The sequence below is a fragment of the Diprion similis genome, chromosome 8, assembly GCF_021155765.1.
Source record: "Diprion similis isolate iyDipSimi1 chromosome 8, iyDipSimi1.1, whole genome shotgun sequence".
Lineage (NCBI taxonomy): Eukaryota > Metazoa > Arthropoda > Insecta > Hymenoptera > Diprionidae > Diprion > Diprion similis.
In genome coordinates this window covers 20402180-20430064 of record NC_060112.1, presented here as the reverse complement: position 1 = coordinate 20430064, position 27885 = coordinate 20402180, and the positions used below count along the sequence as shown (strand labels likewise).

Sequence of the window (27885 nt, the reverse complement as noted above, 5' to 3'; positions counted from 1 at the left end):
TCTCCATGTATATATATTTGATTGGAGTGATGCAGCATGGTACAGGTGAACTAAATTTTATCTGGCCCACATTCGATTTATAGTATATTACGACAACATAACCTAACAATTGATCGCTAATTATCACATTATGCAACGATAAATCGTTCTTTGAATTGAAGCTTTGCATTGTTCGCCACTTATAAAAGTCATTTGAAGTAAACAGAAAAAGCAAATTATCTTAATAGAAATCAGATTCATTGAGCCTATACTAGGATAGCGATTTAGATGAAATTTTACTTACAAATTTCAATCTGTGAAGAGATTCTTTCGAGTTTACTTAATGCTCATAACCTAAACATTATGGCCCATATACCATACAATTCACTATCCAAATCCGATTTTTAGCTTCAGCTCGAGAACGACACAAATTTTGAGAGGTACGTAAAATCCGTGAGATGCTGAAAGCAATTGGTGCAATGAGCAACCCGTAGTCCTCTCTGTGCTATTGAGATCAAGTGAGATCCAAGGTGAGATCGAGATGAAAATACCGAAAGGTTGTAAGAGAACGGAAAGTTCATGTAGGGACTTGGTAGAGACAGTTCAGGTAGAGACCTCTGATCCTGCATGAAACTCACTATCTCCATGAACCATCTGCAGCAGCACTGGTATCCTAGGGATCTTGGCTACCGATAAAGCTACCGCTACCATGTATTTCCTTCTCACTTCTTCATTTTCTCCGTTTGTTCACTGTTCCAATGTTTTTTATATAGTCAAAAATGACTTCTATAAACATGATTGAGCATTATTTTGTATTTTCAAAAATTGTCTTCTTCCCTGACAAAATTACATATTATCTAACAATTTCAACGAGAAGGTAGACGAAAATTTATTTCAGTCAACGCTAACAGGTTTTCAATTCCTCCGCCTATGGAGCCGATGCCATGATTCACACGAATTCTTGAGTTATTTAAGTAGTAGTGATGCCAAGTGATGCTTTCGTGAGAGTGTTGGTGAGCGTTGGACATCGTTGGGCGTGGATGGGTGATGATGTCCGTTGTAAAACGCTACTCTCAAATTCGTTAATAATTTACTTGTTTCTTTTCACTCTTTATGGTTTTGCTTTATAAGCAATCGCGACATCATGGCTCGAAATTTATCTTTTTTCGCGTACACCATGTGCTACGTTCTTATTCACGGTAAGCTTGTAAAATCCTGTCTTCATTTCATTGTTGTCAAGCGCTTGATGATTATTCGTACGGTTATTCATATGTAATTAGTTCTTGAACAATTCTTACATATCCATCATTTGTAATTATCTCAGTACATTTACTAAATTTTATTTCCATTGCAGACATTTATTTTCTTGTCACAAATTTGCTTTGGAATTTCTCGTAGTGTCATATACTAATTTAGGTTATCTGAATCATTCTAAATTGAAAAGAACGCATTTTTCAGTCTCGTTTCTTAATTTTCTGTCCACATCTTATTGCATTCACTGTGTGGCGCTCACTAGCGTATGATGTGTCAACAACCTTAACAATAATTTTTCTATTGCTCATATAATACTTATTTCAATTAAAATTTTCAATTTCAAAATGATGTCAACAGTCACTTTAATTTCAGCCAGTTTATCGAAAGGTCAAGAGGAAAAATCATGCCAGATTCCACTGGTAATCAGAGGTTCATGGTTTTCTTGGGAAAATGGTGAAAAAACATTGACTGAAATCAACGCAGAAACTATGACCAATAAGGGTTTCTGCATTAATGCGCTATCAGAGTATCACGTCAACTATACTTTCGTGTTTCAAAAGGACGTGTGTTACAACTGCGTCAAACTAATTGTCAGAACTGTCAATGTCCTCGAAAAGCTGGAATGTAAGTCGAAAGTAACTAATCTTCACTATCAAGAGCCTGAAGAGAGTATTAAAATCTACCCTTTCATTTGGAGAATTTCTCTAAGCTCCAGAATAACCCATGTGATCAAAATATTTACATAGCAGCTTTCTGGACAATAAATTAGTCATGTTATGTTGAAATAATCAGCTGCACTGTAACAAAAAGTTTCCCAGCCACAGGTGCCAGTTTTTGAACCACCAAATATTCTTGGTGTACAATTTACTTCTTTCATTATAATACTGTTTACCATTTGGTTCAAGTTTGAAATAGTTCGACTAGGCTAATTATAATCGATGCGCATACAGAAAAAATTTTGAATTTCCAAAACGAATGGCTGAAAGGGAATGGTTTTGTTCTAAAAAAAAACTTGTACAAATACTCGCAGCACTCAATACCCAAATATTACCTTGACTTTCTCTCTCCATTTTAGCGAGTTGTGTAAATTTACGTAATGGTGTCCAGCCAACGGTGGAAAACGTATGTAGTGGACTGCGTCCAGATCAACAGTTGATCACATTATTTTCTGAAAACTACGTTCCAGTCAATTGTCGTTCATCTCTTGAAGGTGTCTGGCAATTTGCTTATCAAGTGAGTGACTTTAATGTGTAATATTAGTATTAGTTACTGTCTGGTACTTTTTTCACATTACGTATTACTAGTCATCTAGGCATGAGATCAATTAGTATTAACATTGTATTTTTTTATTCCCATCATGTAGAATCGATTCAGGTTCACTGGAGAGTGTAATCATCCCGATGCACAAATTCGTTCCTGCCAAACAGCTGGTACTCAGTTCTTGATTACAAATCAAAAGTTTACCATAAATTACAAACGTTGTGACACGTTGGAAGGAACTGAAGATGGATGTAAGTAACGAACTACATTTCAAAAGTACCTGTTTAATTTAAAAAAATGTCCAAGCTCAACAATAACGAACTGTTTCGGATGAGCAGATTTGACTAGCGAAGGAGACATATAACTTATATAACTATGTGACATTACTATGATGTAAAAAAATTCTATTTCTATATTGTTCTGTATTTGTTTTCATAACTAGTGGTGGAATACAGTTGTTTGGGTGACTGGTTTGTTGACAAGAATCATTTCTTTGCCGTCGCAAATACGAAGGAATCTCGAAAAGATGAAAAGTACAGATGTTTCCTGAAGAATCGTGATGATGACTTGTACATTGGTGTCTCTATAACCGCAGAGTGCAACACTCTAAAAACAGTTGAAAAAAGTCCTGAGCGTCTCCGCATAACGCCGGTTAAATCTGAAGTTGTCGACCCAGGATGTCGTTTACCTCAAAACATGTCCGGAGACTGGATAAACACTGCTAATATAGATGCAGATATTTTTATAAATGAGACACACATAATAGAAACTTGGTATCCAGATGAAGGCCGTTTCAGGCGAACCATTTATGTTTGTCGAGAACAAAGAGACACTAGGGTCATGATGGCAAGATTAACTGTGGATGGATGGTACTAAAACAAGAACTTTCAACTTCCGTTAAAGTCTGAAGATTAATCGAAGATATTCATTAATTATTTATTTCTGTTTTCTTATAGTCAGAAAGATTATGTTTGTTTCGACTTTGTGCCACAACATCATAACGTTATAAGATATAGGCGAGGTGTTGCTGTTATTAAAGATGACTTCCATACAGTATGTTCCTGGGTTCAATTTCCAAACAAGGAAGCATGGAAATACGACTTGTACCTCGGTAACAATACAAAAATTAAATAACAATGAATGGCTTAATTGACAAATTATTTGACACTTTATTAAATTCAAATTTTATTATGACGTTGAAACTAGCAGGTAATAGCGAGCAAGTAATACGTCTGGAAGACTGGAAGTGAGTGAGCAACTGATAAAATATCAAGGAATATATTTCAAAGAGTTCCCTGAATAATCCAGATAAGGTTCGTCGTTTGCTCATCCCCTGGAACCGTTCCGCCTGTATTACCTGCTGACTATTACCTGTAGTTTCAGCGTCATAATTGTATTCTAAATTTAAATGTACTTTCCTACAGTACTGTTTAAATTACAGCGAAGTATCCAGTTCCAGTCAGATGTCCTGTAGCGGGAAAATATATGTTCACCCAAAAAGGAGACATTTTGTTTGAAACAAGAATTTTGGGAGGTGTAACGCTTTCCCCGCGACCGAATATTTATTGCAAACAAAATATATCAGATTTATCAGTGTGTGACACCGATCAAAAGGAAGTAGCTATTGACGAAACTTACTGCCTTTCAGTTGATCACTTGGGACGACCAGTTGATATTTACAGTAAGATTTATACAATTACGATGGTATTTGAAAAGTTTGTAAACAGAAGGTTTTGAGACTATCTTTTAACCCATGAATTGCATTACTTCACTTTCTCAACGAAATTAAATGGATTAATGCATTCACTTCTATGCGTAGGTACACCTGATTATAAAATGAAATGCATTGGCTACTGGAAAGAAAATTTAAAGTCATATTTAATTACATATGATGAATTGGATGCATTCAGTAAATATCGATGTTGGGTTTATCAAAGGGCAGATTTGAATCGTGTCTTGATGTCCCAAGCTCTTGGACCTTACTGTGACCTTAAACAAGATGTGACAAGTAGCAATTACACCGAAGGTGCTGCAGTCGCTCTGCAGCTACAAGTAAGTTTCTGTCATCTTTATACCGGGAGGAATCCTTGAGGGGTACGATGCAAACGACACCTCACTGGCAGATAGATAACCACAGTTGCATCTCAAATGCAATATGGACATCTTAAACCCAGATGTAACAGAGGTTGTCTATCTGCCGGTGCAGTGTCGTTCACATCGTTAAACCTCAAGGAATCCCCGAGGTATTTATACTTTTAATCTACGTACTTGGTACTGTATGAAACTGCAATCTAATTGTTGTTTTCTCCTGTAGGAATATGAGCGTGAGCGAGATCAATGTCCCATGCACTTTGATGACGGTAGCAATCCTTGGGTACAAACAGAAAATTACATTCAAGTTTTTCGTTATGATAATGGAGCTCCGATTCTAACTTCATCTGCTGTGTCAGTCCTAGTATTACTTGGGGCTCTCATGCAAATTTTCTAATGAAGACTTGTCTGCTCATTTCTAATGTGGACAAGTATAAATACCTTGCGGTACTGCAAATAGATTGAGTACCTGCAATGATCGTACTCTGTTTGTAAGGTATCTCACATTCCGTGCTAATACTGTAGTTTTATTATAAGACAATTGGGTCTGAAAATTGGAATCTCAGCAAGTATTTCCTGTGGTGTAACACACATGGGATACTACTGTATTATCTAATAATCTGTTCATGTATATATATAGTGTGTGCGTGCGTGTATACACACACACACACACACACACAATTGAGATAGTTTCCCATAACTTTAATCGCTTACTGATATATTTGTAGACGTTTTTTATACAGGAAAAGGGGTATGTGTGAAAATAATATTGATACACAGAACATGCTACACTGGAACTCAGGTGTTGTTAACACTTCTTCCTGGAGAGTCAGTTTATTTTCGATACTATTGAAAGAAAGATCAAGTTTGTGCGAACGTAACATTTTTAAAATTAAGTCCTGACACCTGACATACAAAAATAATCGGGATCCGAGTGTATTTGTAATGTATAAGCCGTCTTGAACAAATCTGTTACCTATTTAGGTAAGATTAATAACATCTAGAATGGCGAAGATTTCTGACTGCTTCACTATATTTTTTTATCACGTTTATCGCAACTAGTAAGGGGCCATCCATAAATTACGTCATACGAATTTTAGAACTTTTAAACCCCTCCCCTCGTCCTTGTCACAAGTTTTCACATTTTTAGAACCCCCTCCCCCCTAATCTGACGTTACAAATTTTTCAAACTTATGTAACATGACGTAATTAATGGATGGCCCCTAACGTGTGTGCGTATTATGTATAATTTACAGGTTGTAAATTATGCATAAGCATAGCAGATAAGTAAATGCCGTCCATTTTATGTATGTCCTTGTTGTGACAGCAAATCATCTATCATATTTATTACAATTATTAATATATGTGCCGAAATATGGTAGCTAATCAATTCCGTCCATTATACCTGTTCATTGTTATGGTATCTCATACAGTTGTCAAATGTATTAAAGATATTACAAATTTTATATTTGAAGATTTATCGATGAGTCTAAACCATTACCTAGGTCATAAAAGGAGTTTATATTGTCAGGATTAATTGTTGTTTAGAAAATAAGTGACGTATGTATTTAGTTTATACCATTTTTGTAACATTGATCACTAGTTTATTTTTAGCAGCTAAGTGCTTATCCGTCCATTATGTACTGTGGCAAGTAATAACTATAACTGCCACTGAAACTCTCTGTAGCCTAATATCTCGCGATATGTGCATGTAGAGAGTTTTCAATATTATATACATTATATAAAGATGAATAGGTATTATATATTATTGCTTAGCTTCGGCTTAGAATACAGTTTTTCTACTCTGTTAATAACAAAATCTTTACAAGTACTACAATATTTTATTTTTCCCATTGATGAAATACTTTATACATGTTTATGATATTTAAGATACAGTTTATTATTACTGTAAAAAGTTACTCGTCGTTATGTTTACCTGTGGACCTTCTTATATCAACAACAGAGTAACGTAATTTTTAAATTTACTCAGTGTGAGAGTACAACTACAATTATGGCTATTTTAAATTTGTTTAAACTACCATAGCAATTATATGTAAGTATATGTTGGTGAAATAACAAATATTTTTCAACACAAAGAGTTTGTCTTGATTTTGTGCAATAGCACAGTGGTAAGTGTGTTTATTTAGTCCAACTGACTTTCGGTATATCAAAGTGCTCTGTTAGACTGTCTAAGTGCCTGTTGAATTCTTCTACACGCTGTTTGTGCGTCATTGATGCTTTTTGTTTGATCCTTTCCGTTTGCTGCAAGTTGTATTATTTCAAACATCAAGTGAATTTCATATTCCTATGTAATCGAGTTTCAACATAACTATAAATGAGCCCAATTTGGAATTTCCTTACTTTTCAGACTAATTTGAATTAAGCCAATATTTATAGTATAAAATAATATGAATTAAATATTCACCATTTTCTCCTGCATCTTTTGGAAAGCCATTTCTGCCTTGGTTCTCTTAAGTTCAACTGCTTTTGGTTTTTCTTCCTCAATAATCTTTGCCATTTCTATCATCTTCTTCTCCTTTTCCTTCTTCTTCTTTTTTCTGAAACAGTTATTTATTAGTAAAGATGTGCATACATGCTCGGATTTAATTACTTTCAGTGGGTAACTTGACTAGTTGCTTTTTTCGATATCTAGATATATATATAATACATGTGCACATACACACATTTAGTAGAATACACTTAAATTAGTGCTGTATCACGGTGTACTGAATTTCAGAAAATCCCAAAGTTGTGAATTGATCACTTGTGTTCAAAATTCATCGTTACAATATCAATACGAATTTCACCTCATCCACTTCTTATATACGAAGGCAGTAAAACTGCATGCAACACATATCAAATGTAGCAAGCCATTAATTGGTTACGAGGTATCAATTCGGTAATATTTTGTCATTGGACTTAGGTGCTACCGTGTCGCAAGTATTTAACATGGTCTAATGATAGTGTGGACCCGGCACGTTTTCGTACACTCTGCCAGATGTCCATGGTAAATGTGGTCTGATACTAGACTAATAGAAAAATAAATTATAAACTTCGAAAAGATATGAATAGTAAATTTATAAAACTTAATAGAAATAATGAATAAAAAAAGTCTGGGTAAACACGAATGTGACATGCTTATTGAAATGTTGATAAATAGTAGTACTTCTTTATCGTTGCTGGGTCACATTTCAACTTCAAAGGTCCTTTGGCTACATGCGCGTATTCGTCAGTTCCCGAATTTTCAGACATTCCAATCTTATGCCTTTCAAACCGCTAAAAGAAATTGCACAGTGTAATCAGTATTTTTGTTAACGTAATACACGTTTCAATGACAGCTGACTATGGATACACAAATGCAGCTACAGAGTACAGAGGCCTGTGGGATGAAACTCGAAAGCAGAGGGCACTTCGAAAGTCGATACATATGTTTGCGATTTAGCAATGGTCGATATCACCATCGATTTTCCTAGAAGTTAGCCATGAAACGACTCAAGAATCCAATTATGATCTAATAAGCGAAAGGATTTGAAGATTTTAATGGGTGATTGAAATTATCGACCAATTAGAGTTTATGCTCTTTAAATAGAAGTAGAAATAACGTATAAAGCCATGGTATAAAGTATTTTTGGCTTACGCGTTACCTTTGAAGGTCGATAATTTGGCAATTTGTTTGTCAAAATTCTTGGAGTATTTTTATAAAATGATAAGTTTACAATTGTCGACAAATCAGTAGCATTTGCAGCATGATCTTATCGTATGTTAATATACATTATACATAAGAGTAAAATGACAAAAAAAAAATGCATACTTATTCAACTCCTATCTTAGGTACACTTTGTATACCTGATAAATTATACCGGCAAAGTAAAACTGGAATGAAAAGCAGTGTAAAAGCGTTTTTGAAATCGAAAAAACACAAATTTTGGAATAATTCTTTATATATACATAGTGTCTTACAATTTATTGCATGTTCATGCGACTCTTCATCTTTGCCTGCTATAGTAAGATTCCGTCAAAAATAAACGGGTATCGCCAACCCAGACTTTCGATAATCTCCATGCAAAACGCAGCGTGAAAATGAAAGGTACAATTGTGTGTATAATTTTGAGATATGCCGCATAAAAACATGTAGATTATACATTCTTTGGATTCACATTCGAGCTATATTATGTTACTTATCAGTTTAAGAATGCAGATGGGAGGGTGATATATAGATTCATATCTTTTTGTGAATCATTATCGCAATTCGCATATTTGTTCTTTTAATGACTGATTGCGCAATTACAAAACTTTTCAGTTCATAGGAATGTGCATGTGTTGCAGTATTAATAATGTGCATAATTGCTCTATCGATAACTTCAAGTATACAAAGAAGTTATTTATAAAAAGCAGCATCATTTTTATTACAAATATAGATACTGGCTATATCAACATTTATTTAATATCTACCTTTTTGTAATTTTCTTCCCATTCATCTGTAACTCTTTTTTTTCGTAAAATATTAATAACTGCGGCAATAGCAATGCTTCTACGGCCTAAGCAATCATGATTATTGTTTTTTCAAGATTTACATATTTAAATTGTATGAAAAAAACATTTTTTTCTGCAAACTCAAAAGCATGTTGATCGTTATTGGCTTGACTCTGTTTGTAGGAAAGTAGTGCACACTTCGTGAAAAAATTATCCCTACGCTGCTTTGGTATAGAAAATTTGAACATAACATTTGTTATTCTCTTTTCTCTGCAAAAGAAAATTGCTTATAACTATATCTCGTCGTCGTTCATGATATTGTACATACATACACATAGGTATGCATGCATGCAAGAATACTAGAAATTTGATAACAATATTTATTACACTGCAAAAGAATCATTAGTATTTATTCTTGTACAGTTGCTCGACTAATTGATTATTAGGTATTGAAAATTACAATCACTATTAGAAGTATCCTTGTTCTAATATACATAATAATCATACTTTACACTTATATATATGTACATGCAGTTAGCAGACTTATGGTTATTCGTCAATAATTAAAATACATGTATAAAATTGAAATTACCATATAAATAAAAGTTTCCGACTATATACTTCGGCATGCAAGTATATATATTACATTGATACAGTTTTGACCAATTAATTAATGGCCGCATCAATTTACTACACAGACATTTAGGATATATAATAAATTAATGGTCCATGTATTTCATGAACATTCCTGATTATTATTCCTGTTCGGTGTAAAATACAAATTATATGACATGGTAAAATGAGTGTACAAAATAAAAAGAATAATTACCTATTACTAATATTTTTAGGCCAATGATGTAATATAAAAAATCTGCTTCTTCTGAAACAATAGCATATAGTAGAATCGATTCTCTAAGTGTACCAAAGCCTAACAGTAAATTTGGTTTTTGAAACTTCCTCCTAGACAGGGTGTCCAGTTATTTGTGAAAACGTAATTCTCTAATAATTCCAGGTTTTTCAGACAATAATCATTATTTATCCAGTTTGTTCTAATGTAAACAGTAAATAAAAAACACAATAATCATACGATTAAGAATGTTTTATATTTGATAGAGCACAGCTCATTGTGTGGCGAATTTGTAAGAAATCGTTAGCACGTACAATTTTTGAGAAATCAGGGCTTGGTTCATTACGATTGCCTGAAAGTTGAAAGAAAATATTTTTTTGTCCCACCAAATGGCTAATTTTTATGAACCTAGAGTGAAAATTAGTCTATTCCAGATACGACATGAAATTCCCTGAGATTGCCAGGTTTTTCCAGAAGATATCAAATTCCCTGAGAATTCCCTGATTCCGTAATTTCCATGAATACTGAACATCCTGCTAGATCTAGTGATTCAACGTCACGATCGAAATTTGGTGAATAATAATTTTGGTATGACATTATTAAAGCGTCTACATCAACTCACAAGAGAAGACTTTACGTCAAATAATATAATATGATTCGTCTTTTACTTTTGGATGCTTTTTAGAACTTTAATACCACATACATTATATGTATAAGTGCTCAAAACTCTGTTTCTCCTTGCTGTCAAAGAACGAGTATTGATAGATGTGCAATATGTGCATAATATAAGCTTATTAATTTTACATCCATGTACCATTCATGTCCATCTTTGCTCAACAATTGTGCATATACTGACAATTGTTACTAGAGAATAAAACTATCTAGCTAGTCATTGCTTTAACTAGTAAACTGGTATATTTCATTGATAAAAAATTTTTCTTGTCCGAAACGAATGTTAGTTGTAAGTTTCAACCTACCCAAATACCAAATCAGAATTACACAATATCGTATAAGTAGATACGAATACACGAAGTTAGCATTATTGTTATTAAAAATAATTAGGATATTTATTACTTCAAAAGATACGTTTATCATAATCTGCAATTTACAACATAAAACTTTTATCATGATTTGTTTAAAATTTTCTTCACCATTTTCATTTAATGCAGTTCTTTGTAAAGCACCATTTACAAATCGTATGAAAAAAGTGCATATCTGACGAACTATTACGCAGAGCAGCTTAACATAAAGGTCTAATTTTTCATTTGACTAATAAATTAGTTCTCAAATATTAGAATTGAGCTAATAATAGTGAAGCAGTTCATGAGTAGTTATCAGATAGTTTTGCACAGACTTAAATCTCTTTTCTGATGCTTTGGCTTTGATTAGAACGATTTAAAGTTAACACTTGTTTAACATTTCTTTGTTAAATGTTCCAAGCGAATTTTATTGGAAGACGAATAAAGTTCGTACCGCAAATTCGGAGAAAATTATTCAGTCTTGTACCATTGTTTTATTTCCTACCATAGTCGCTATTGTTCGAGTAAAACCAATTTAACATTGTTAAAAAAGTTTCTGGATTTGGAGTAGTTTCAAATGTAAACTATTGTGTGTCTATCTTTGAAGATTCATTTACAATTATTTATATGATTACTAACGCAACACGTTTCATAATAAGCATTAACAAATAGGCGTGGAATTGTTTATACATATTTCTCCATATTCGATATAAAGTTTTACCCAAAAAGATTGGATATAGGTGTGTATGAACTTCGGATAATACACCCAGTACTACCCAAGTACTGAGCTTTTCACTCAATTTATTACTGGTTGGAAACATGAAATAAAAAATATTATTTCGAACATGACTACAAAGATGTGTACATATTACATGTACACTTAACGGGTTTCATTATAACCGATTCTCATCAGATTTCGTGTTCGAATAAAATACGCAAACCACCGAATCCGTAAAAATCTAAGACATTAGTGTACATATTTATTCGGGGAAAAGTTGAAATTTTTTACGTTCAAGACTTGCATTTAAATTTCTGAATAAAAACCATCACGTAAGAGGGGTTGGTACGAAATATTATTAACCTTAAGCTATGTAGAAGCCGAGAGCTCTTTGTGGAGAAATGTTTCAATATCAACTCGACATATCGGACATCGCTTGTTGGTGCACAGCCACTGATCAACGCAGTCCACATGAAATAGATGCATGCATGGGAGCCTCCTTAACATATCAATGAAAATATATTCATTACTTTATATTTCAAACACAAATACTATATACACATAGATTATAGGTCTTCCAACCAATTTTGATAGTTCGATATATCTTAATTTCTGATATTTACAAAAGAAGGCAATCTTTTTTTCTGATAAGCTACCAATTCAGATAGTTACAATGAAAGTTAAATGAATGATGATATAATGCTCAGATTGGGAAAGTCTTTGAAAATTATTACATAGCTGTGATCGCATGATTTATATTCAGTAAAAAAGAGAAAACTGCGTACTTACCTAACACTTTCACAATCTTCAAACTCTGAGAGACAAATAGTACACTTTTCTACAGAATCCTCCGCATTCTCTACCTTTTTTACCTGTGAAAAAAAAGATTACAAATGAAAAATAGTCTCCCTTTCAAAATTTTTCCTCAACACTAGCAGCTCACGATACTAATAATCACCTTAACGATTAAGCCCTTAGAGAAACTATCCCGCAAAATGTAAAAATAGGTATACAATTTGTCAAAAAATTAAAAATATAAGACTATGCTTTATCATTTGATATCACAAGCCTGTATTATTTCTTCAAGCTATTTATTAGTCAACCAACTTACCCGCTTGTATTTATGCGGGAATGTGTGACTTTCAATAGATTCCTGTGTTGCTCCGCAGCTAATATGTGTCAAGCGCCTTTGATCGACGACATGCATAAAATGTTCAAGCCGTGCTGACATGTGCCGTGCTTGATGAAGAACATCCGGCAGTGCTAAGGCCGAATACAACATATCCTGGCTTCCAGGAGCTCTGCAGTTAGGTAGCACGGCGGCAGGATGCTAATTTAGACAAGAATAAACTAAACTTAGCAGTGTTTCCACATTCAATATTTGAACAACACGCTGAATTCGTTGAATGAAATGGGGAAGGTAATGTAACAAAAAGTTGCATGCCAGAAGGAACCACAACTTGTGTAAAGTATCCCATATAAAATAACCGTCATTTTTATAATTAGAAAAAAAAATTTTTAACCAAAGCTCACCATGTGAGGACCAAAACTAATATGCAGATGGTGAGGAATTTGTCGAGGCCCTGGTGGATGATAATGATACATATGGTGATGCACATGTTGGTGTACCGGCATTGAAGGCATCATCTCAGGTCCAGATTCCATGGTCTCTGGTGGATGAATAGGATGCATCTGAAATTATAAGAATATGTTCTGGTCTCAAGTTTCACAATGTATGTTTTTTGGATGAAAAAGGCGATTCCTACGCATTAAATAAAATATTCAAAAGTTTAAATATATACTCCAACCATAAGTGACAAATAAGTTTATCAGACTTTTATAACTGGTTTCATAATCATATAACTAAATGGAAAACCTAAGTATTAATTAATTACCATGACTGGCGGTGGACATGGACTACCAATCATCATGTTTGGAGGCAGAATTTCTGGATGGCTGTAAACTGTAGGTTGCTGTGGTGATGGTGGTGGTGGTGGAGACTGATAATTCTCATTCAATGTTGCTCCATTTCTTCCACTGCAACGAGGATTCGAACTGCTGCTGCTACTGCTGCTGCTACACAAGTGCATACCAGGTTGTGGCATACCAGGTTGTGGCACTTGTGAATTTGGCGTCATGCATCTAAACAAAGTAATATCAACAGTGAACCGATTATTCGACAATTTTGTAGCAACTGCGAAATTTTTGTAATTTTTCGTATTCCAAATACAGCAGGATAAGCAATAAGATGGAATACCTTGTATATTTGATCAGTATGAGCGTTAAGTAATATTTTTTTTTAATGAGTGAAATAACTTCACAAGTGTCCTTTTATACATCTTCATGTATAGACGAGTCTGTTCAATAAATCTTTACAAAAATCAAACAAGACATACCCGTGATGAGATGCTCTCGCATTAAGCCTGCGACGATACATTTCTTGCCTATGCTGTTGATTTATCCATAGTTGCTCATGTAAAGAATACATACGAGGTGTTGTGACTCCCATCGATGCTTCTATAACAATGAGTATAGAACAATACTTCCAGTGCACAGAAGATATAGCTTTTTTACAATAACATACTACTTGAGCATAATCGTAGTGAGAAAATACAATTTATAAGGTAAATTTAAAAGAAGTTCAATTACCTGGATGGTTATTGGGATAAGTAAAGTTTGTATAACTGTAAGGAATGACTGGTGGCCTGTGATGAGCATGATATGTCTGAGAGTGGTGGTACATATGAGATCGATGATCTGGAGGTCCATGCATACAGCAAGAATTGACCCTGAAAAAAATTATGAAATATAAGATAGTGTAAAGTACTGAAATTTCCATAGTAGTGTATCATATGCACCTGTGAGCATTGTGTAGGTACCACTGAACACGGTCTCCACCAGAATTCACGGCTGGATCATGCTGATGAAGTTGCGGTAGGCTTTGTTCCTCATCCGATTCTGTTGTAAGATCAACCACTGGTACAGCACCAGCTGCTTGATTTGCAGTTTGTGAGACACCCTTCAGTTCAAATTTCATACTGCTTATTAGAGTGCAATCAAGATCAGCTCATAACTTAACATACATGGAGGTATCTCCAGCACTCCGTTTTGGACACAAGTTTTTACAATTGAGTATTGGAGAAATAATGCAATTGACTACGGGGTAGATTTGAAATTTAGTCACAAAATGTCTCATAAAATTCACGCAAATCAGTCTAATCAGATTCAAGCTTTTCATGGTTTTTACTACTGTTTGTAGATCTTAAATTGATATAATTAGAAAATCAAAAAACATTTACTTTGTTGTGATTAACAGTTGCAAGCACTTCTACAGCGTCCTCTTCGTTTTCGCTGTCGCTGCTAGACGACCAATCCAACTGTAAATCAGGAGCAGACGGTGCATCGTCATTTCCTAAAAATTTATATGATAAAATAAGATTCATTTGGGAGAAAATTAGAAAATGACAACTTGAAATTCATACTCAATGGGTGTTTTGGATGTGTTTGTTGAGATCGCTCTGGTGTTGGTTTAAACTGTACTTGTGCAGGACATAAAGTAGGTTCATCGGTATTAGCATTTTGAATATCATGTGGTCCCTCGTCTAAGGCACCTCCATTTTGGCTTGCAGAACCAGTTAAACTACAGAGATTCAACATATATGCTCGCTTCAGGTATAAATTAAGAAATTTCACAGGAGTATTACAACTGACACAGAAATAAGAACTATTTTCAGGGTAAAGAAAGGGTTAACTAACTATTAATATTTTTCTTCACTGTATATTAATAAGTGCAAACATCATTCATTATATAGACTAAGAAACTTCAGAAATTTTGTTTCTATGATCACAAATTGTAATGGTCTGATAAGCATTAAATGTAATTTTACTAACCTGTAATCAACAGGATGATCCAATACTCTAGATGGGCCAGGTACACTCAATCTGTCGACATGCTGAACATTTCGCAGTTTTTGTTCCTCACTTTTCTTCGATTTGTGTTGAGCTGGAATATCTCTTTCATGTAGAATTCTTTTTCGACGGTAATTTTCACAAACTCTTTCCTCGCATAACCCGCCGTCCGATTGCGACTCAGCTGTGTCTTTCCGCGAATTTCTATCCTGTCTATTTTGGCACATATTACAGTTCATGCGTCCGGCGTGTCGATACTCTCGAGAGTGTGCATTGCGTTCTGTAGATGGAAGATATGGCCAGAATATAAGATTGTTTTCAGAGCTTGAATGATGTGCTTGGCTCGGAAATGGCTCTACTGGGACTACGTCAGCTTCTTCTATATCACTGTCGGCAAACAAATGCTCATACTCCATTTCATTTCCTGTTAAGAAACAAAATTTGAACGTCAAGTTTGTCACCAGTTTCAGTCTTAGATTATGGAGTTGAAGATAGTACCGTGAACATAACGAAAAATTCAAGAAAAACTAATTACTATTCAGAAACCTTACGATCACTTTGATGTAGTCGAGTTTTCAAAATATGAGTATCTTTTATTTTATTACAGTTAATTAGTGAATTTGAGATAATCCTCAACTCGAGAAATATCTAGAATAAATAACAATTTTTCTAAAAAATGCATCGTTAGGTGAATGTTACGAACTTTAATCATATTTTAATACTAACTGTACCAGCACTTCATATACACCTATTCTTACCCTAGAGAAACTGGTCATTTAACTAAGCTGGGTACAGTTAGTGTTAAACTGAACTCATCTGCATATAAATCACAGGTTAATACATTATAAATTGCAAAACTAAGAAAAGATATATTATTTATCTGAATATTGATAGTGAACTAAATTATTACCTGCGGGAAACCGTGATTGCGGTGTTGGATCCACCGTGGAGGTGAAAGCAGTATCAAATATATCAGCCAAAGATGCAGAGCTAGAATCAACTGAGGCTGCAGCAGCTTCTCCACCAAATAAACTGCTTCTATTTTCCGTTTTTCCTTTATTACGCCACATTTCTTCTGAAGCTTTGCCATCCTCCATTCTGTATGAGAATGATATGATTAGTAATTTGGTACATCGCTGCTGAAAATGAGATGACAAATATTGAGAAAGTAGGTTTACGTAGCAGATAGAAAATAGAATCAGCAACAAATTTTGTTCAAGTAAAGCAGATGCATGTTTTTAAATGTTGAAGAGGCTGGTAAACTATACAAATAAATCATATTTTACAATTATTTACAAAATTTGGTTTCAATTTACTTATAAAATTTTTACTTCACAAAGTAAAGCAGTCTTTTTTGTTTTACATTGAGTTGATATATTTTTTCTCTTGAATGCAGCACAGTAGTAAGCTGCTGAAGTAATTATTATCCATGCAGCAAGTAATCTTCAAGTAAATGTTGCATATAATTTTTTTTGATACATTACCAAATTTAACTTTGTACATAAAATACAAAGCTTAAACTGTTTCAGTTAAATACTATGCAATCAACATGAAATTGACAGTATCTCAACCCAGTCTTACTATCTGCGTATATATTTAGTTTCATTTAAAGATTGACTCATCTGTTATTACCAGAATATCTTCAACTCATACATTCATTCTACTAGTTAAGCTAGTATTCAGCTTTGCAACTACCACTCAGCATTAAGGGCTATGCTTTATTACATATTGCCAAAGGATATCCAATGACAAAACATAAGATTGCGTTATATTTGTGTGCAGTAATTGACATCTCTGGAGTTAGCAGTGGAGCATACTACTGTGTCAAAATATGTACTGACTAGGTACCAAATCTATATAGATTAGTTAGTCAACTACTTGTCAAGTTGATTAAGAACAAAAAATACAAAAATGCGCGTGCAGAGAAAATACATGAAAAATTGAGTCAATTAAATGATTTGTAGTAATTCATTGATTAATTGAAATTTGTAACATATGCCGATCTATGCAGTTTGCAATAAATCCCATCATTCAATTTTTCAACTCACAGGTTTGAAGAACCAATCTTACAAGTATCATGAAGGAAATTAAAAATTTATTTATACCTTAAATTTATGAAGAAACTTAAAGCGGATATATTACAAAGGTATTTTAAGCACCATAAACAAAAATTATCAGAATTAATTTTTTCAGAGTTGCACGAATGTCGATCCTGAACGTAAGTACCAGTGAGAAGACCTTTTGTTCAAGATATTTTGAACCATGAATACTTATAATTCTACAGCACTTTTAAATCATGCGATATAAGCTGGTATTACATTAAAAAATCGAACTAGTAGTCAATTTGATATTGTATCAACAAAAAACTATATTCTTAGTTACAACAATCAATATACCACAAGAATGAGGAGGTAGATGCAAATTTGAAACAGGTGAAGTGATCAAATTCTTTTGAATTGAAGATTGAACTTTTAAATACAAGATATGGAATTCTGATATGAAAAAATCAGATTTTGCAGAGGCCAAAGTGGCCATAATTGTGGATTGAAAACTGATAGGAGAAAAAAAAAATTGCCAGACGTCTGAATTCTCGGCCCTGATTAAATAACCGGCGAGTACGTATCAAGGTGAAAGACAAAATAAACAAAATAGAACAACGGATGAACCTCTAACAGGATAAAATTAATCAGGGAGGCGAATGATTCATCGAGTGGAAGATGTACGACTGGGAAATATTCGTCCGTCCGTGAAAATGATAATGCGACGTTATAACTGTATAGCTCAGCTTTGATTACCCTATTAAAATCAAATGATGGTGAAACAATAGATTTTATTCAGGATATATACGACATACTTGTCCCTCTTCTGGTGGATTGAATAATGTACCGAGATTCCCGTTCTTCACCTCGTCATTATAAGCAAAATAATTTATCGCTACCGTTCGTCACTTGCGTATGAACTATCAGCGCATTATAAAGTCGAACGTGTCACTTGATTACTCGGAATTTATGTAATTTGCTGTCTGTACATACATAAAAATTTAGCTACGAAGTGTGAATACTCTTATGTCAGTAACAACAATAAAACCAGAAATAAAAAAGTTCACATAGACCCAAGAATGGCTAAACAGCGGCTACAGCCAGGCAAGCAAACGCGAACGACGCCTGTGCCGTGAAACTTGCAACTACCGTGTCCAAGTTTTGTTTTTGTGCCCAACTACCGCATGACTACTGCCCACAGTACTTAACAATCTCACGCGCGAACGCAGCCACACCTCTGCTCTATTTCAATATTCAATTGTATGTTTCAGATTAAACGAACCTAACCAACTTAACCTGACTCAAAAACACGACACGATTCTGTTGTAGGCTGGGAACGTGTTTGTTGTGCAAACAAAAAACATCAAGGACCATAATGAGCGCGTACGGTATGAAGCTAATGAAAAAAACGTACGTAAAACCTTTTCCTAGCAAAAGTGATAATAATAATAACACGCCTCCTCTTATATTTCTGTGTATATTTTATCATGGAAAATTTCGAACAATACTTTCGTATAGGTTATAAAAACTGGAAAAAACAAACCAAACTTTAACATGTTTCTTATTTTTTTCGCTATCAATTACAAATTTTGGCCTTATTCAAAGAAATAATAAATTCGAATACAAATTTTGATCATGATTAAAGATTTAATTGACATGTCCATTCTTTCAGAAATCCTTACCCAGCCCAGGCTGTGCGTTGTCAAAAATGTTTGGAAATGGGCCACTGGAGTTACGAGTGCAAAGGCAAGAGGAAATACGTTCACAGATCTTCCCGAACGACGCAATTAAAAAAGGCAATAAAACAGCAAGAGGTTGAAAAATTGTAAGCTCATATGTTGGCCTACTGATACCTTATCGTTACCTCTAAGTACCCACTATACTAACATTGTTCTACTAAAAGAGTGGTATTCGAATCAGCCTTTTATTTTATCAATCACTATCTGTGACTCTAATAAGTGACTCGTCTAACAATTTTCATAGGGAGCCAGAGATGAGTAGTGAAATTGTGAAACAGAAAAAAAAAGTTAGAAAGGACTCAAGTAGCACGAGTGATTCAGACAGCTCAAGCACAGACAGTAGCAGTTCAGACGGCTCTTCCTCTGATGATTCCGATTCCAGTGATAGCTCCTCTAGCTCGAGCAGTAACAGTAGTAGTAGTAGCAGCACATCATCCAGTTCATCGAGCAGAGATTCTAGTTCCAGCGAAGGTACCAAACCCCGCAAAGCAAAAAGAACAAAAAAACGTAAGTTTAAATTAGTACATACATTTACATTAGTACCTACTCCTGTTGTTACATAGGAATGAGTTCATTCGTCATTCTATAGTACCAAGTCATTTAAATTATTCCAATATTCCAATGAAAAGGACATGTTTTCTGGTTATAGATGAAAAAAAGTGAAGTTTGTTGGATAAACAAAACAGGCCTTGTGCAAAAGGAGTGAAGAGTAACAAAGTAGAAATGAGTCAAAGGGTTCCATTCACATTTGTAAATGTATGGAATCTCATATCATCGACAATCTATTTTTTATCACTTTTTTTACCATTGTATAGCTTCATAGTTATTTTACTACTATTAATGTATTACTTAAGGATTTAAATATAATAATACTATGTCAACTAAATAAGGAAAAAAATATATTTAAATGAGAAAATTTGAAATCTTTGTAAACTGATAACTATTATCATTTATTTATATTCCAAATTTCTGAAAAATATTTATTCATTTTCGGTATGACCATTAGGCCTGTTCGTTTGGTCAATAACTTGACTGTTAACAGAATATTTACATATCATGCAATCATTATAATTTGTGAAAAGCCTACTAGCATGTGTCCCAAAACATCCAATGAGTCTCGAAACGTACAAGGCTACAGATACTAATTGGTGATACAAACTATAATATTTGTCATAAATTAGGGGCTTTGCCCCTACGAGCATCGCACACCTTTCTGTTGTGATAGATGGATAGTTCATGAATGTTCTCATCAAATTGTAGCGTGAGCAGTTTGACATTATAAAAATTGTAACCTACCATCCCCACCACCACACTACTGAATTTACCAAGGAAAACCAAGCTGGAACGATGATGGAGATGATTGAATAAATTACCAGTTTTATTTATTGCTCATTTCCCTGAAGCGATGGGGTGATAAGACACAGGCTAGTCGCTTCAGTCGAGTCAATACAAAATCTTTCCTAACAGCGACTTTTTGGCCATCTGACAACAGACGTATGCAAGATTCTGAATAATGTAGGTTCTGATGTCAGACCTGCAGTCAAGTGTGGTAGAAAACACATTGTGTCTACAGTTGCAGCCTGTAGGCAGATTTACCTCAGACGCTACTAGGGTGATAAACACTGAAATGTAAAGATATGTGTCTAAACTGCTGATCAAAGATATTGTGCTGATATTTTCAGACCTAAGTTGTGACAGTTTATACACCACTACAACGGCGGATATACACAAAATTTAAACGGAAGTTTCAACAACGTAATTTCGTGGATAGCATCCAAGATAAACCACAGCATAGCAGTTTTGCGACAAGAATTTTTAACTCTTAAACCAAATCCTGTCTTGAAGTTATGGACACTTCTGGGCATCATAGTTGGAAGAAATGCTGATTGGTAATGCGACGTACAAATCGCAACTAAATATGCGAAACGTGAAGGGGTAATTCAGTGTAAGCAGGCAAGAATTGGTGCTGAGGAAGTACTTTATGGCCCTTGAACTGACTAATGGTAAATTTAAAAAAAAAATATATATCTTGCACGTAATTTCTTTGTAAAACTTGAACTGAGTGATCTTAAAACATCAACTTGAAAGTCGATTCTGAAAATATTCCAAAAATGACTTTACCGATCTACTGCAAAAATTTCGGACAATGAACGAACGTCGTGTTCGAGCTGCCGGCATTTCTGTAAAAAAAAAAAACGTTTTTAGGAAAGAAATCTACCGACGGGGACTGCTCTGTGTTGTATTTTGAGAATCCCTTTGAATTCTATATTTCAGATAAATCGACTGCGCGGAATTGTGGCTCCATGGGGACCACGTCTTACGCCGGCCAAGATAACAGTGATTCCGGAAAATGGATTCCCGCAAAAAAAAAAATATAAATAAATAGATACATGAAATGAAAAAAAACGTGTACACGCACCTGTTTATGCATGGGTTCCAAATGAAAAAAAAATGATTTGACTGGCATTAATAGTTTAAGACATAAACAGTCCCAAAATTGCTCTTCTGGTCTACTGGTACATTTCCCCTTGATAATCTTCATCAGTATCCAGTAAAAATAATTCAGCATAGCCTTTATACCAAAATGATAGGAATGTTATAGATAGCAAAAATAACTCAAAATTAAATACGTACGCATTGATGGGATGACAATAAATTCAATTCTTGAATATCATAAAGCCACAATACATACATACCATTGATCTCAAATCGATTTATTCATACATTAAAAACTTTACCCCAAAATTCCTTACTCATCTTATTATGAAGGCACCTCTATATCTGCTTGAATATGACTGACATGAATAATAAAATATCCGCTCGAATAAATTCGCTCATTTTCTGAACGTTAATTTTGACATTAAGGTATAATAAGGTAAGCGTGTATTTATAAAATTAAATTTGTCAACTTATATCTTAAAAGTTATATTCTACTTTCAATGGGTTTGTTCGTGCTAGCTATACTTTCTACACTTTTTATACCCATGTGTAAGGATACCATTACTATATATCGCGGAAGTGTAGAAAGTATAGCTAGCAGGACAAACAAAATGCTTCTAACTTTATCATTAAATATAATAATAAAAGAATATAAAAATATGGATTTTAATTTAGATAGCGGTGAGTCATCATTACAGTCTGATGTAACGTTATTATGCTGTAAATTTGTTAAAAAAATAAGTTCGAAAATTGTTGTATTCAAATTCTGAAATAATATTACAGCAATAATGTTTGATCACGTGAAATATACAGTATTCAAAGCACTTACATACCAGTATATGTGCTGGGCTTCAGGGAAATTAGCTAATTCTACAGGAATGACTACTTTTTGCTTTTTTTATCAACTATCCAAGGGTGCTTCATCACAGCAGGTAGCGGAATTCTGTCAGAGCTCTTCCTTTTGATCAGCTAAAAAATATCAACAGATTAATATGCTAAAAATATCTAACGATGATTTCAATTTGAAAGGAGATACTTAGAGTACAGAAATTGTTGCAATATTAAAGTACAGGGTGAATGTATTAGAATACTCGAATCAGGAGGTGAAGTACTTTGCGACGATTCACTGGCCCGAATTTTGATGTACCAGAGCACAAGTGGAAAGTGAAATTATGCTAAGGCACATTTATCGTCGATGCTAAGAAATTTTACCATTCTTTTCCGTACCTTTGAGATAAGATCTCGTGCACCTAAAGAAACATGAGATGGCCAGTGTATAATGCAGCCCTTAATTTTGTTGTATGTTTCTTCATGCGTGTCACTGAGAAATGGTGGCCTTCCAACTAAAAATTCATAGCACAGAATTCCTAAACACCAGTGATCTACGTATATGTCGTATGTCTGTCCTACTACCATCTCCGGAGGTAGATAATCCAATGTACCGCACATAGTGTTGCGCCTAAAAGAATAAATGCGGATAAAGTAAATTGCGAAAAATGTTCAAATATTTTCCAGGTGATTGAGAAGCTCTATTTTCATGTTCATGTGATTTAATTTGGAATTAATTTGAAACGGCTGATTTCTTAAAAACCTTACCTAAGACTCAGTTGAGGTGTGTTCTAGATATAATTGCTAAAAGTACCAGTTGCTTCTATGCCTTCACTGCTCTACCGTGTCCGATATGCATTATTAGATAATATATTAACTAAGCCATGCAACATTACTTACTTTGAGGAAGGAGCGTGAACAGACCATCCAAAATCTGCCAATTTTATATCACCTTGAAAGTCAAGTAACAAATTCTCAGGCTTAATATCCCTATGTATGACATGGTTTTTGTGACAGTAGTTCAGCGCATCTGCTACTTGATACGTGTACTTGGCAGATCTATGTGTAAAAATTAAATATTACTTATAACAGATCTTAAGCATATAAGTCAATTGTATTTTTATAGATTTCATAGATTATTGTATTGTATAAATTACTAACAAGTGCTCATTGAATCTCTTTTCAGGTTGACGCTGCATTTCCCGGTAAAGTTCTCCATTTGCAGCAAACTCTAATACTAAATAGATACGTTTAGCATCATAAAACCAGGTTAGCAAATGGAGTATATTAGGATGCCTGAAATGATGTTGTTGAGCGTTACTATATATACTATATATACTATATATATACTATAATCTGTAGATTTATGTGTTACTTTACATTGTGAATGATTATTTTCAAATGACTATTAAGCCAACTTTGACAGTACATTAATATTGTTTGTGGGTAATTCAAAATAGTTAGCTCATACGGAACAATGAAGTTTTGGGTACTATAATTCAAAGTAACCAATAACCAGAATTTCTACAATAAAATATAAAAACTAGCTGATTAAATTTAAGAAACAATCAATCAAATCAGTGAAATTGGTACTTCAATCTAAAAAAATTAGATGCTATGGTACAAAATTACCAAATGGTAAGAATGATTACCAAATTCGAAGCCTATATTAAAAAATAGTTTCACATACCTCAGATGTGATTGTATTTCAATCTCACGCATGACTTGTTTCTCTACTCGTCCTTTGACTAACTCACATTTATGCAGCATTTTGAGAGCCACCATGTAGTGGGTTTTCTTTTCTCTAGCTAAATATACTCTGCCGAATTTTCCTCTCCCCAATGGTGCTCCGATATCAAAATCGTCCATAGTCCACTTAAACCTGAAGGAAAATGAATCGGATAAAATTTATTTCAACAGATATATAAACAGGATATCAAAGTATCGCTACGCATGAGATTCAGTGGTTCGGATTTGTACAGCAAACAATTACTCATATTTGATGAAATTCGCGTGCCCTAAATGTAATTGAACAAAGAATGATAATGCGAAATAAAAATAATATAAAAGTACAGAACGTAAATGTTAGTATCACACAAAAAATTCATAGTTATTTACCCTTTGTCACGATACTCGACTTCTCTATGCATGATTTCAACCATTCGGTTAACCCCATCTCGGTATTCCTCAGGAATATCGCCACTCATTGTAGCCATATTTTATCTACCTCAAAAATAAATTCAACTGAATCGTACAGTTAGGATAAAATAAACGTGAGTAATAAAAAGAAACATGATGTTATTATGTACACCGAAAAATAAAATATGATTCATGGAAGTGAAATGAAATAAGTACAACCAAATTCGTATACAAGGGATGAGAATTACTCTAAACTGGTTTAACCATTCGATTGGAGTGAAAATATTTTTGGAGTCTCTAAGAAAAATACTATCCATAAAGTTTTTTTATTGACATAGCAGCTTCAAAGGTTTGGAAACTGCCGTTTGTAAGTCGTAAAGTTATTAATCACATTTCCGTATTAATATAATTATATGATTTATCAGTGCATATAATATACAAAATGCGCGTACCAAATGAATAATTCAGCTGTGGCAGATAAAAATCTTCAGTATTTGACACAACAAACGACTCGAAGCGTCATGAATTCAAATTCGTCGAATAACTGACAAATGAGAAGTGAACGCAGCCAAACCCAAATCATCATTTCTGTATAGACCCCATGCTGTACTGAATAAACAAGCCAGTGGCAAAGCCTAACCAGCAAGGATGATTCGGGTCACCGCAAGGTGCGCTAGTATCGAAATTCTATTTCAGCGGGTAATTTGAAAAGAAGGAAATCTAAAAGAAAACTTCAAATTATCCATACGAAGGCTGACAAGATTTGTTACTGGTAAAAAAAATTGTTTGTGTAATTTATTGAAAGCGTAATTGTGCACATTACATCGTTCATATCCTAAATCCGACTCCTTCCACGACTGCTTTTCTGCCTACTTCCGGTGAAGTCAATACAGACATGCGACTCTAAAAAGGAACAAGTAACTGAATTTGAGAAAGCATGCTGGAGAGTTACGATGACTGAAAGTACTTTGAAGTTTCAGAGCTATTTCTTGGTATTTAATATTTTCTTTGAATCATTGTCTACAGGTTAATGGTGTTGCATACCAAATCAAGACTTTGGTACTTCAGTCCAAGTGATTAAAATAGACACACCTTTGGCTTTGCTTCTCTCGTATTCATGTACCCTATAATCATTGATTTTGTTGAATGGCTCCAGAGTAGATCTCCAAGGAATTGTTGGGGAGAATATTTAATCGCTATAGTCCCACCGAGCTTTTGGTCAAGTCCCTTTAAAAAAGGCGACTCTAAAATAGAAATGTACGACATTGACAATTGATTATTTACACGAAAAATTGCAGACATCGAGGATGCAATATCACGAAGTATTACCAATGAAATCATTCTTCATCACATTGTGGAGTGCAGTGGTTGGGCAGTCTGAGCTTAAAATGCCCTCAGCAATAGATCGAGCTAAGGTTGCAGAAATTAAATGCTCCCCACATCCGGATGTACTAGATGCTACTGAACAATCTAGGTAACTTCTCGCGTTACGTGCCCATACGCCGCAACCCCAGACCGCGGCCTGAAAGCACAAAATATAAAACTTTCGACCAAGCTCTTGAAAATACTTGTGATGAATTTGATAATATTGTATTAGTTTCACAACAATCGAAATGGAGAATGTCGAATTTCATTAAGATTTTGATTTAATTGCCTGCCCAACTCTGCCAGGATGCTTCAAAATAATACCGCCACTGGAACATGCAGATGCAACATTTCCATCTGTATCAACGCATATGGCACCAACTGTATCCATTTTCTTCGCAATTTGCTGAAAAAAGAATATACGCCTTCTTAATTTAAGCATTCTATACACAAATCTGTTAAAGTACCGAGAGAATTTACCTTTTGTATATTTTCACAACTGAGAACTTTCCTCTTATAGTGTTTATAGATCTTTAAAGCCTTGACAGAGATTAAATCCTCCACAGACGTTGTTTCCAAACCTTTTTCTTTACCCCACAATTGCGCTCCATCTCCAACTAAGAAACTATAACATTATAACTAAACATTTACACTTTTGTATACTTTAATTATCTTTGGTTTAACAAATAGCTATTAAACAAGATGTAAATCTTACCAACCTGGGGAAAATTCTGCCATGTGTGAGATTGCCTGACTGCTGGTTACACAATAGATTGGCAGCTGCGACTGGATTTTTTATACCACCAACAGCTCCTACAGCTCCAAACTGTAGTGTTGAACCATCCATAACACTGGCGTCACATTCGACTTTTCCATCAATTGTGAGATTTGATCCATAGCCAGCATTTGTCAATGGCGAATTTTCCAGTATGATTGTGGCTTCAACTACGGCATCCAACACATTTCCCCCAGATTTTAAAACACCGGCTGCCTAATGAAATGTGTTGCATTATTTGAATTTGAAAAATGAAGTTAAAATATATTATGTTTAAAATGAATATTTCACCTTTTTACATGCTACGCAGCAGAGTTTTTCATACTTTTCTTTCAGAGTAAGAGAATGTTGACCAGCACCTTAAAATTCATAAATTCATTAAAAAAACTGGACTTAATCATCATTCATGAGAAAATCATTTTAATGTCAAGGTGATGTATAACCTAGAAATTGACTCGGTGAGCAACATTCTGTTTATTTTTACGCAATTCAGGTGCGGTAAAAATCAGTATGATTAGTTTTATTAGATTTCAGCAAGAGTGAGAAGCAGTGTGTGTATCAAAGCTTGTCGGACGACTCACCGACATGTACTGCGATCAAACCGTTTCTCGAGCTGTCCATATCCATATAGTCCGCAATACTGTCGCAGCCATTAATTTCTCTGTTATACTGTACTAATTGATAATTTTGTGGGTACCACAATAATTTTTCCTTATATTGATATCGAAAATCACGCGACATGCAACAGCAGTATCGTACTGCACCATAGGTATAAATGTATAATATGTATGATGCATTTATCCATTTATCACAGCACAACAGCTGATGCATCTCTCCCAATCACAATGCGTGGGGCGCGTGAAATTGTGCGCGCTTTTACAAACGACCTTTAGGTAAACGTGATTTTTATCGCTTTCAGCACCCATCAACTAGTCGTGATTCAGCGGTCTTAGTACTGTAATTAAGTCCCTTTTTTGACGTCACAATTTTGAAAATCTTCACAGTGCCTTT

General features: G+C 34.3%; 6 protein-coding genes across 14 annotated transcripts; 2 read left to right on the top strand and 4 right to left on the bottom strand.

Moving 5' to 3' along the window:
• Positions 1-945: 945 nt before the first annotated feature.
• On the top strand, positions 946-5010 carry LOC124408765. The gene is made up of 9 exons (XM_046885944.1): positions 946-1178; positions 1606-1857; positions 2309-2466; positions 2597-2744; positions 2936-3362; positions 3450-3604; positions 3935-4174; positions 4313-4545; positions 4808-5010. The coding sequence occupies exons 1-9, from the start codon at positions 1124-1126 to the stop codon at positions 4979-4981; spliced, it is 1842 nt and encodes a 613-aa protein (XP_046741900.1). The 5' UTR covers positions 946-1123; the 3' UTR covers positions 4982-5010.
• A 901-nt stretch (positions 5011-5911) lies between these two features.
• On the bottom strand, positions 5912-7938 carry LOC124408773 (protein FAM32A). Its single transcript, XM_046885963.1, has 3 exons — positions 7751-7938; positions 7010-7142; positions 5912-6846 (listed from the first exon to the last, which is right to left on the bottom strand). Exons 1-3 carry the CDS (start codon positions 7834-7836, stop codon positions 6724-6726), a joined length of 342 nt encoding a protein of 113 aa, XP_046741919.1. The 5' UTR covers positions 7837-7938; the 3' UTR covers positions 5912-6723.
• A 3876-nt stretch (positions 7939-11814) lies between these two features.
• Positions 11815-18723, bottom strand: LOC124408764. Of its 2 annotated transcripts, none has more exons than XM_046885942.1 (13): positions 18405-18723; positions 16461-16648; positions 15533-15974; positions 15124-15281; positions 14941-15053; positions 14500-14660; positions 14291-14430; positions 14038-14158; positions 13537-13783; positions 13175-13333; positions 12753-12971; positions 12431-12513; positions 11815-12140 (listed from the first exon to the last, which is right to left on the bottom strand). In XM_046885942.1, exons 2-13 carry the CDS (start codon positions 16645-16647, stop codon positions 12011-12013), a joined length of 2160 nt encoding a protein of 719 aa, XP_046741898.1. In that variant the 5' UTR covers position 16648; positions 18405-18723; the 3' UTR covers positions 11815-12010. The 2 variants fall into 2 exon arrangements, with proteins under 2 accessions (XP_046741898.1, XP_046741899.1); XM_046885943.1 differs by having other exon boundaries at positions 14038-14155.
• Positions 18724-18859: 136 nt separating this feature from the next.
• LOC124408772 (zinc finger CCHC domain-containing protein 10) lies at positions 18860-20251 on the top strand. Of its 3 annotated transcripts, none has more exons than XM_046885962.1 (4): positions 18860-18999; positions 19262-19414; positions 19573-19839; positions 19978-20251. In XM_046885962.1, the coding sequence occupies exons 1-4, from the start codon at positions 18965-18967 to the stop codon at positions 19979-19981; spliced, it is 459 nt and encodes a 152-aa protein (XP_046741918.1). In that variant the 5' UTR covers positions 18860-18964; the 3' UTR covers positions 19982-20251. The 3 variants fall into 3 exon arrangements, with proteins under 3 accessions (XP_046741918.1, XP_046741916.1, XP_046741917.1); XM_046885960.1 differs by having other exon boundaries at positions 19573-19849; XM_046885961.1 differs by having other exon boundaries at positions 19573-20251.
• A 1798-nt stretch (positions 20252-22049) lies between these two features.
• LOC124408770 (aurora kinase C) lies at positions 22050-25302 on the bottom strand. Of its 5 annotated transcripts, none has more exons than XR_006929465.1 (7): positions 24714-24838; positions 24286-24477; positions 23757-23891; positions 23496-23654; positions 22995-23226; positions 22597-22736; positions 22050-22496 (listed from the first exon to the last, which is right to left on the bottom strand). XR_006929465.1 is itself a non-coding variant. In XM_046885957.1 (7 exons), the coding sequence occupies exons 1-6, from the start codon at positions 24809-24811 to the stop codon at positions 22650-22652; spliced, it is 903 nt and encodes a 300-aa protein (XP_046741913.1). In that variant the 5' UTR covers positions 24812-24838; the 3' UTR covers positions 22050-22496; positions 22601-22649. The 5 variants fall into 5 exon arrangements, 4 of the variants coding, with proteins under 4 accessions (XP_046741913.1, XP_046741914.1, XP_046741910.1 ...); XM_046885957.1 differs by having other exon boundaries at positions 22601-22736; XM_046885958.1 differs by lacking the exon at positions 22050-22496 and adding an exon at positions 25187-25302 and having other exon boundaries at positions 22524-22736; positions 24714-24818.
• A 198-nt stretch (positions 25303-25500) lies between these two features.
• Positions 25501-27618, bottom strand: LOC124408767 (threonine aspartase 1). 2 transcript variants are annotated; one of them, XM_046885949.1, is made up of 8 exons: positions 27456-27618; positions 27166-27233; positions 26819-27090; positions 26580-26724; positions 26389-26505; positions 26064-26256; positions 25827-25978; positions 25501-25637 (listed from the first exon to the last, which is right to left on the bottom strand). In XM_046885949.1, the coding sequence occupies exons 1-8, from the start codon at positions 27613-27615 to the stop codon at positions 25563-25565; spliced, it is 1182 nt and encodes a 393-aa protein (XP_046741905.1). In that variant the 5' UTR covers positions 27616-27618; the 3' UTR covers positions 25501-25562. The 2 variants fall into 2 exon arrangements, with proteins under 2 accessions (XP_046741905.1, XP_046741906.1); XM_046885950.1 differs by lacking the exon at positions 26389-26505.
• Between the last annotated feature and the right edge of the window lie 267 nt (positions 27619-27885).

What these genes read in the sequence shown, in the direction of transcription:
- LOC124408765 (XM_046885944.1), top strand. Translation starts at nt 1,124, where the DNA reads ATGGCTCGAAATTTATCTTTTTTCGCGTACACCATGTGCTACGTTCTT. An exon ending in TCTGGCAATTTGCTTATCAA is followed by an intron (nt 2,467 to 2,596) that starts GTGAGTGACTTT and finishes CCCATCATGTAG; the next exon opens with AATCGATTCAGGTTCACTGG. An exon ending in ACGACCAGTTGATATTTACA is followed by an intron (nt 4,175 to 4,312) that starts GTAAGATTTATA and finishes TTCTATGCGTAG; the next exon opens with GTACACCTGATTATAAAATG.
- LOC124408773 (XM_046885963.1), bottom strand. Translation starts at nt 7,836, where the DNA reads ATGTCTGAAAATTCGGGAACTGACGAATACGCGCATGTAGCCAAAGGA. An exon ending in GACCCAGCAACGATAAAGAA is followed by an intron (nt 7,143 to 7,750) that starts GTACTACTATTT and finishes TAACTGTTTCAG; the next exon opens with AAAAAAGAAGAAGAAGGAAA. An exon ending in AAAAGATGCAGGAGAAAATG is followed by an intron (nt 6,847 to 7,009) that starts GTGAATATTTAA and finishes TACAACTTGCAG; the next exon opens with CAAACGGAAAGGATCAAACA.
- LOC124408764 (XM_046885942.1), bottom strand. Translation starts at nt 16,647, where the DNA reads ATGGAGGATGGCAAAGCTTCAGAAGAAATGTGGCGTAATAAAGGAAAA. An exon ending in ACATCCAAAACACCCATTGA is followed by an intron (nt 15,054 to 15,123) that starts GTATGAATTTCA and finishes ATAAATTTTTAG; the next exon opens with GAAATGACGATGCACCGTCT. An exon ending in CATGTCCACCGCCAGTCATG is followed by an intron (nt 13,334 to 13,536) that starts GTAATTAATTAA and finishes TTATAATTTCAG; the next exon opens with ATGCATCCTATTCATCCACC.
- LOC124408772 (XM_046885960.1), top strand. Translation starts at nt 18,965, where the DNA reads ATGAGCGCGTACGGTATGAAGCTAATGAAAAAAAC. An exon ending in ATGAAGCTAATGAAAAAAAC is followed by an intron (nt 19,000 to 19,261) that starts GTACGTAAAACC and finishes CCATTCTTTCAG; the next exon opens with AAATCCTTACCCAGCCCAGG. An exon ending in AAAAACGTAAGTTTAAATTA is followed by an intron (nt 19,850 to 19,977) that starts GTACATACATTT and finishes TTCTGGTTATAG; the next exon opens with ATGAAAAAAAGTGAAGTTTG.
- LOC124408770 (XM_046885958.1), bottom strand. Translation starts at nt 24,811, where the DNA reads ATGGCTACAATGAGTGGCGATATTCCTGAGGAATACCGAGATGGGGTT. An exon ending in GAAATACAATCACATCTGAG is followed by an intron (nt 23,892 to 24,285) that starts GTATGTGAAACT and finishes ACATCATTTCAG; the next exon opens with GCATCCTAATATACTCCATT. An exon ending in CACGAGATCTTATCTCAAAG is followed by an intron (nt 22,737 to 22,994) that starts GTACGGAAAAGA and finishes GATATTTTTTAG; the next exon opens with CTGATCAAAAGGAAGAGCTC.
- LOC124408767 (XM_046885949.1), bottom strand. Translation starts at nt 27,615, where the DNA reads ATGTCGCGTGATTTTCGATATCAATATAAGGAAAAATTATTGTGGTAC. An exon ending in TTTGATCGCAGTACATGTCG is followed by an intron (nt 27,234 to 27,455) that starts GTGAGTCGTCCG and finishes ATGAATTTTAAG; the next exon opens with GTGCTGGTCAACATTCTCTT. An exon ending in GTTGTGAAAATATACAAAAG is followed by an intron (nt 26,506 to 26,579) that starts GTAAATTCTCTC and finishes TTCTTTTTTCAG; the next exon opens with CAAATTGCGAAGAAAATGGA.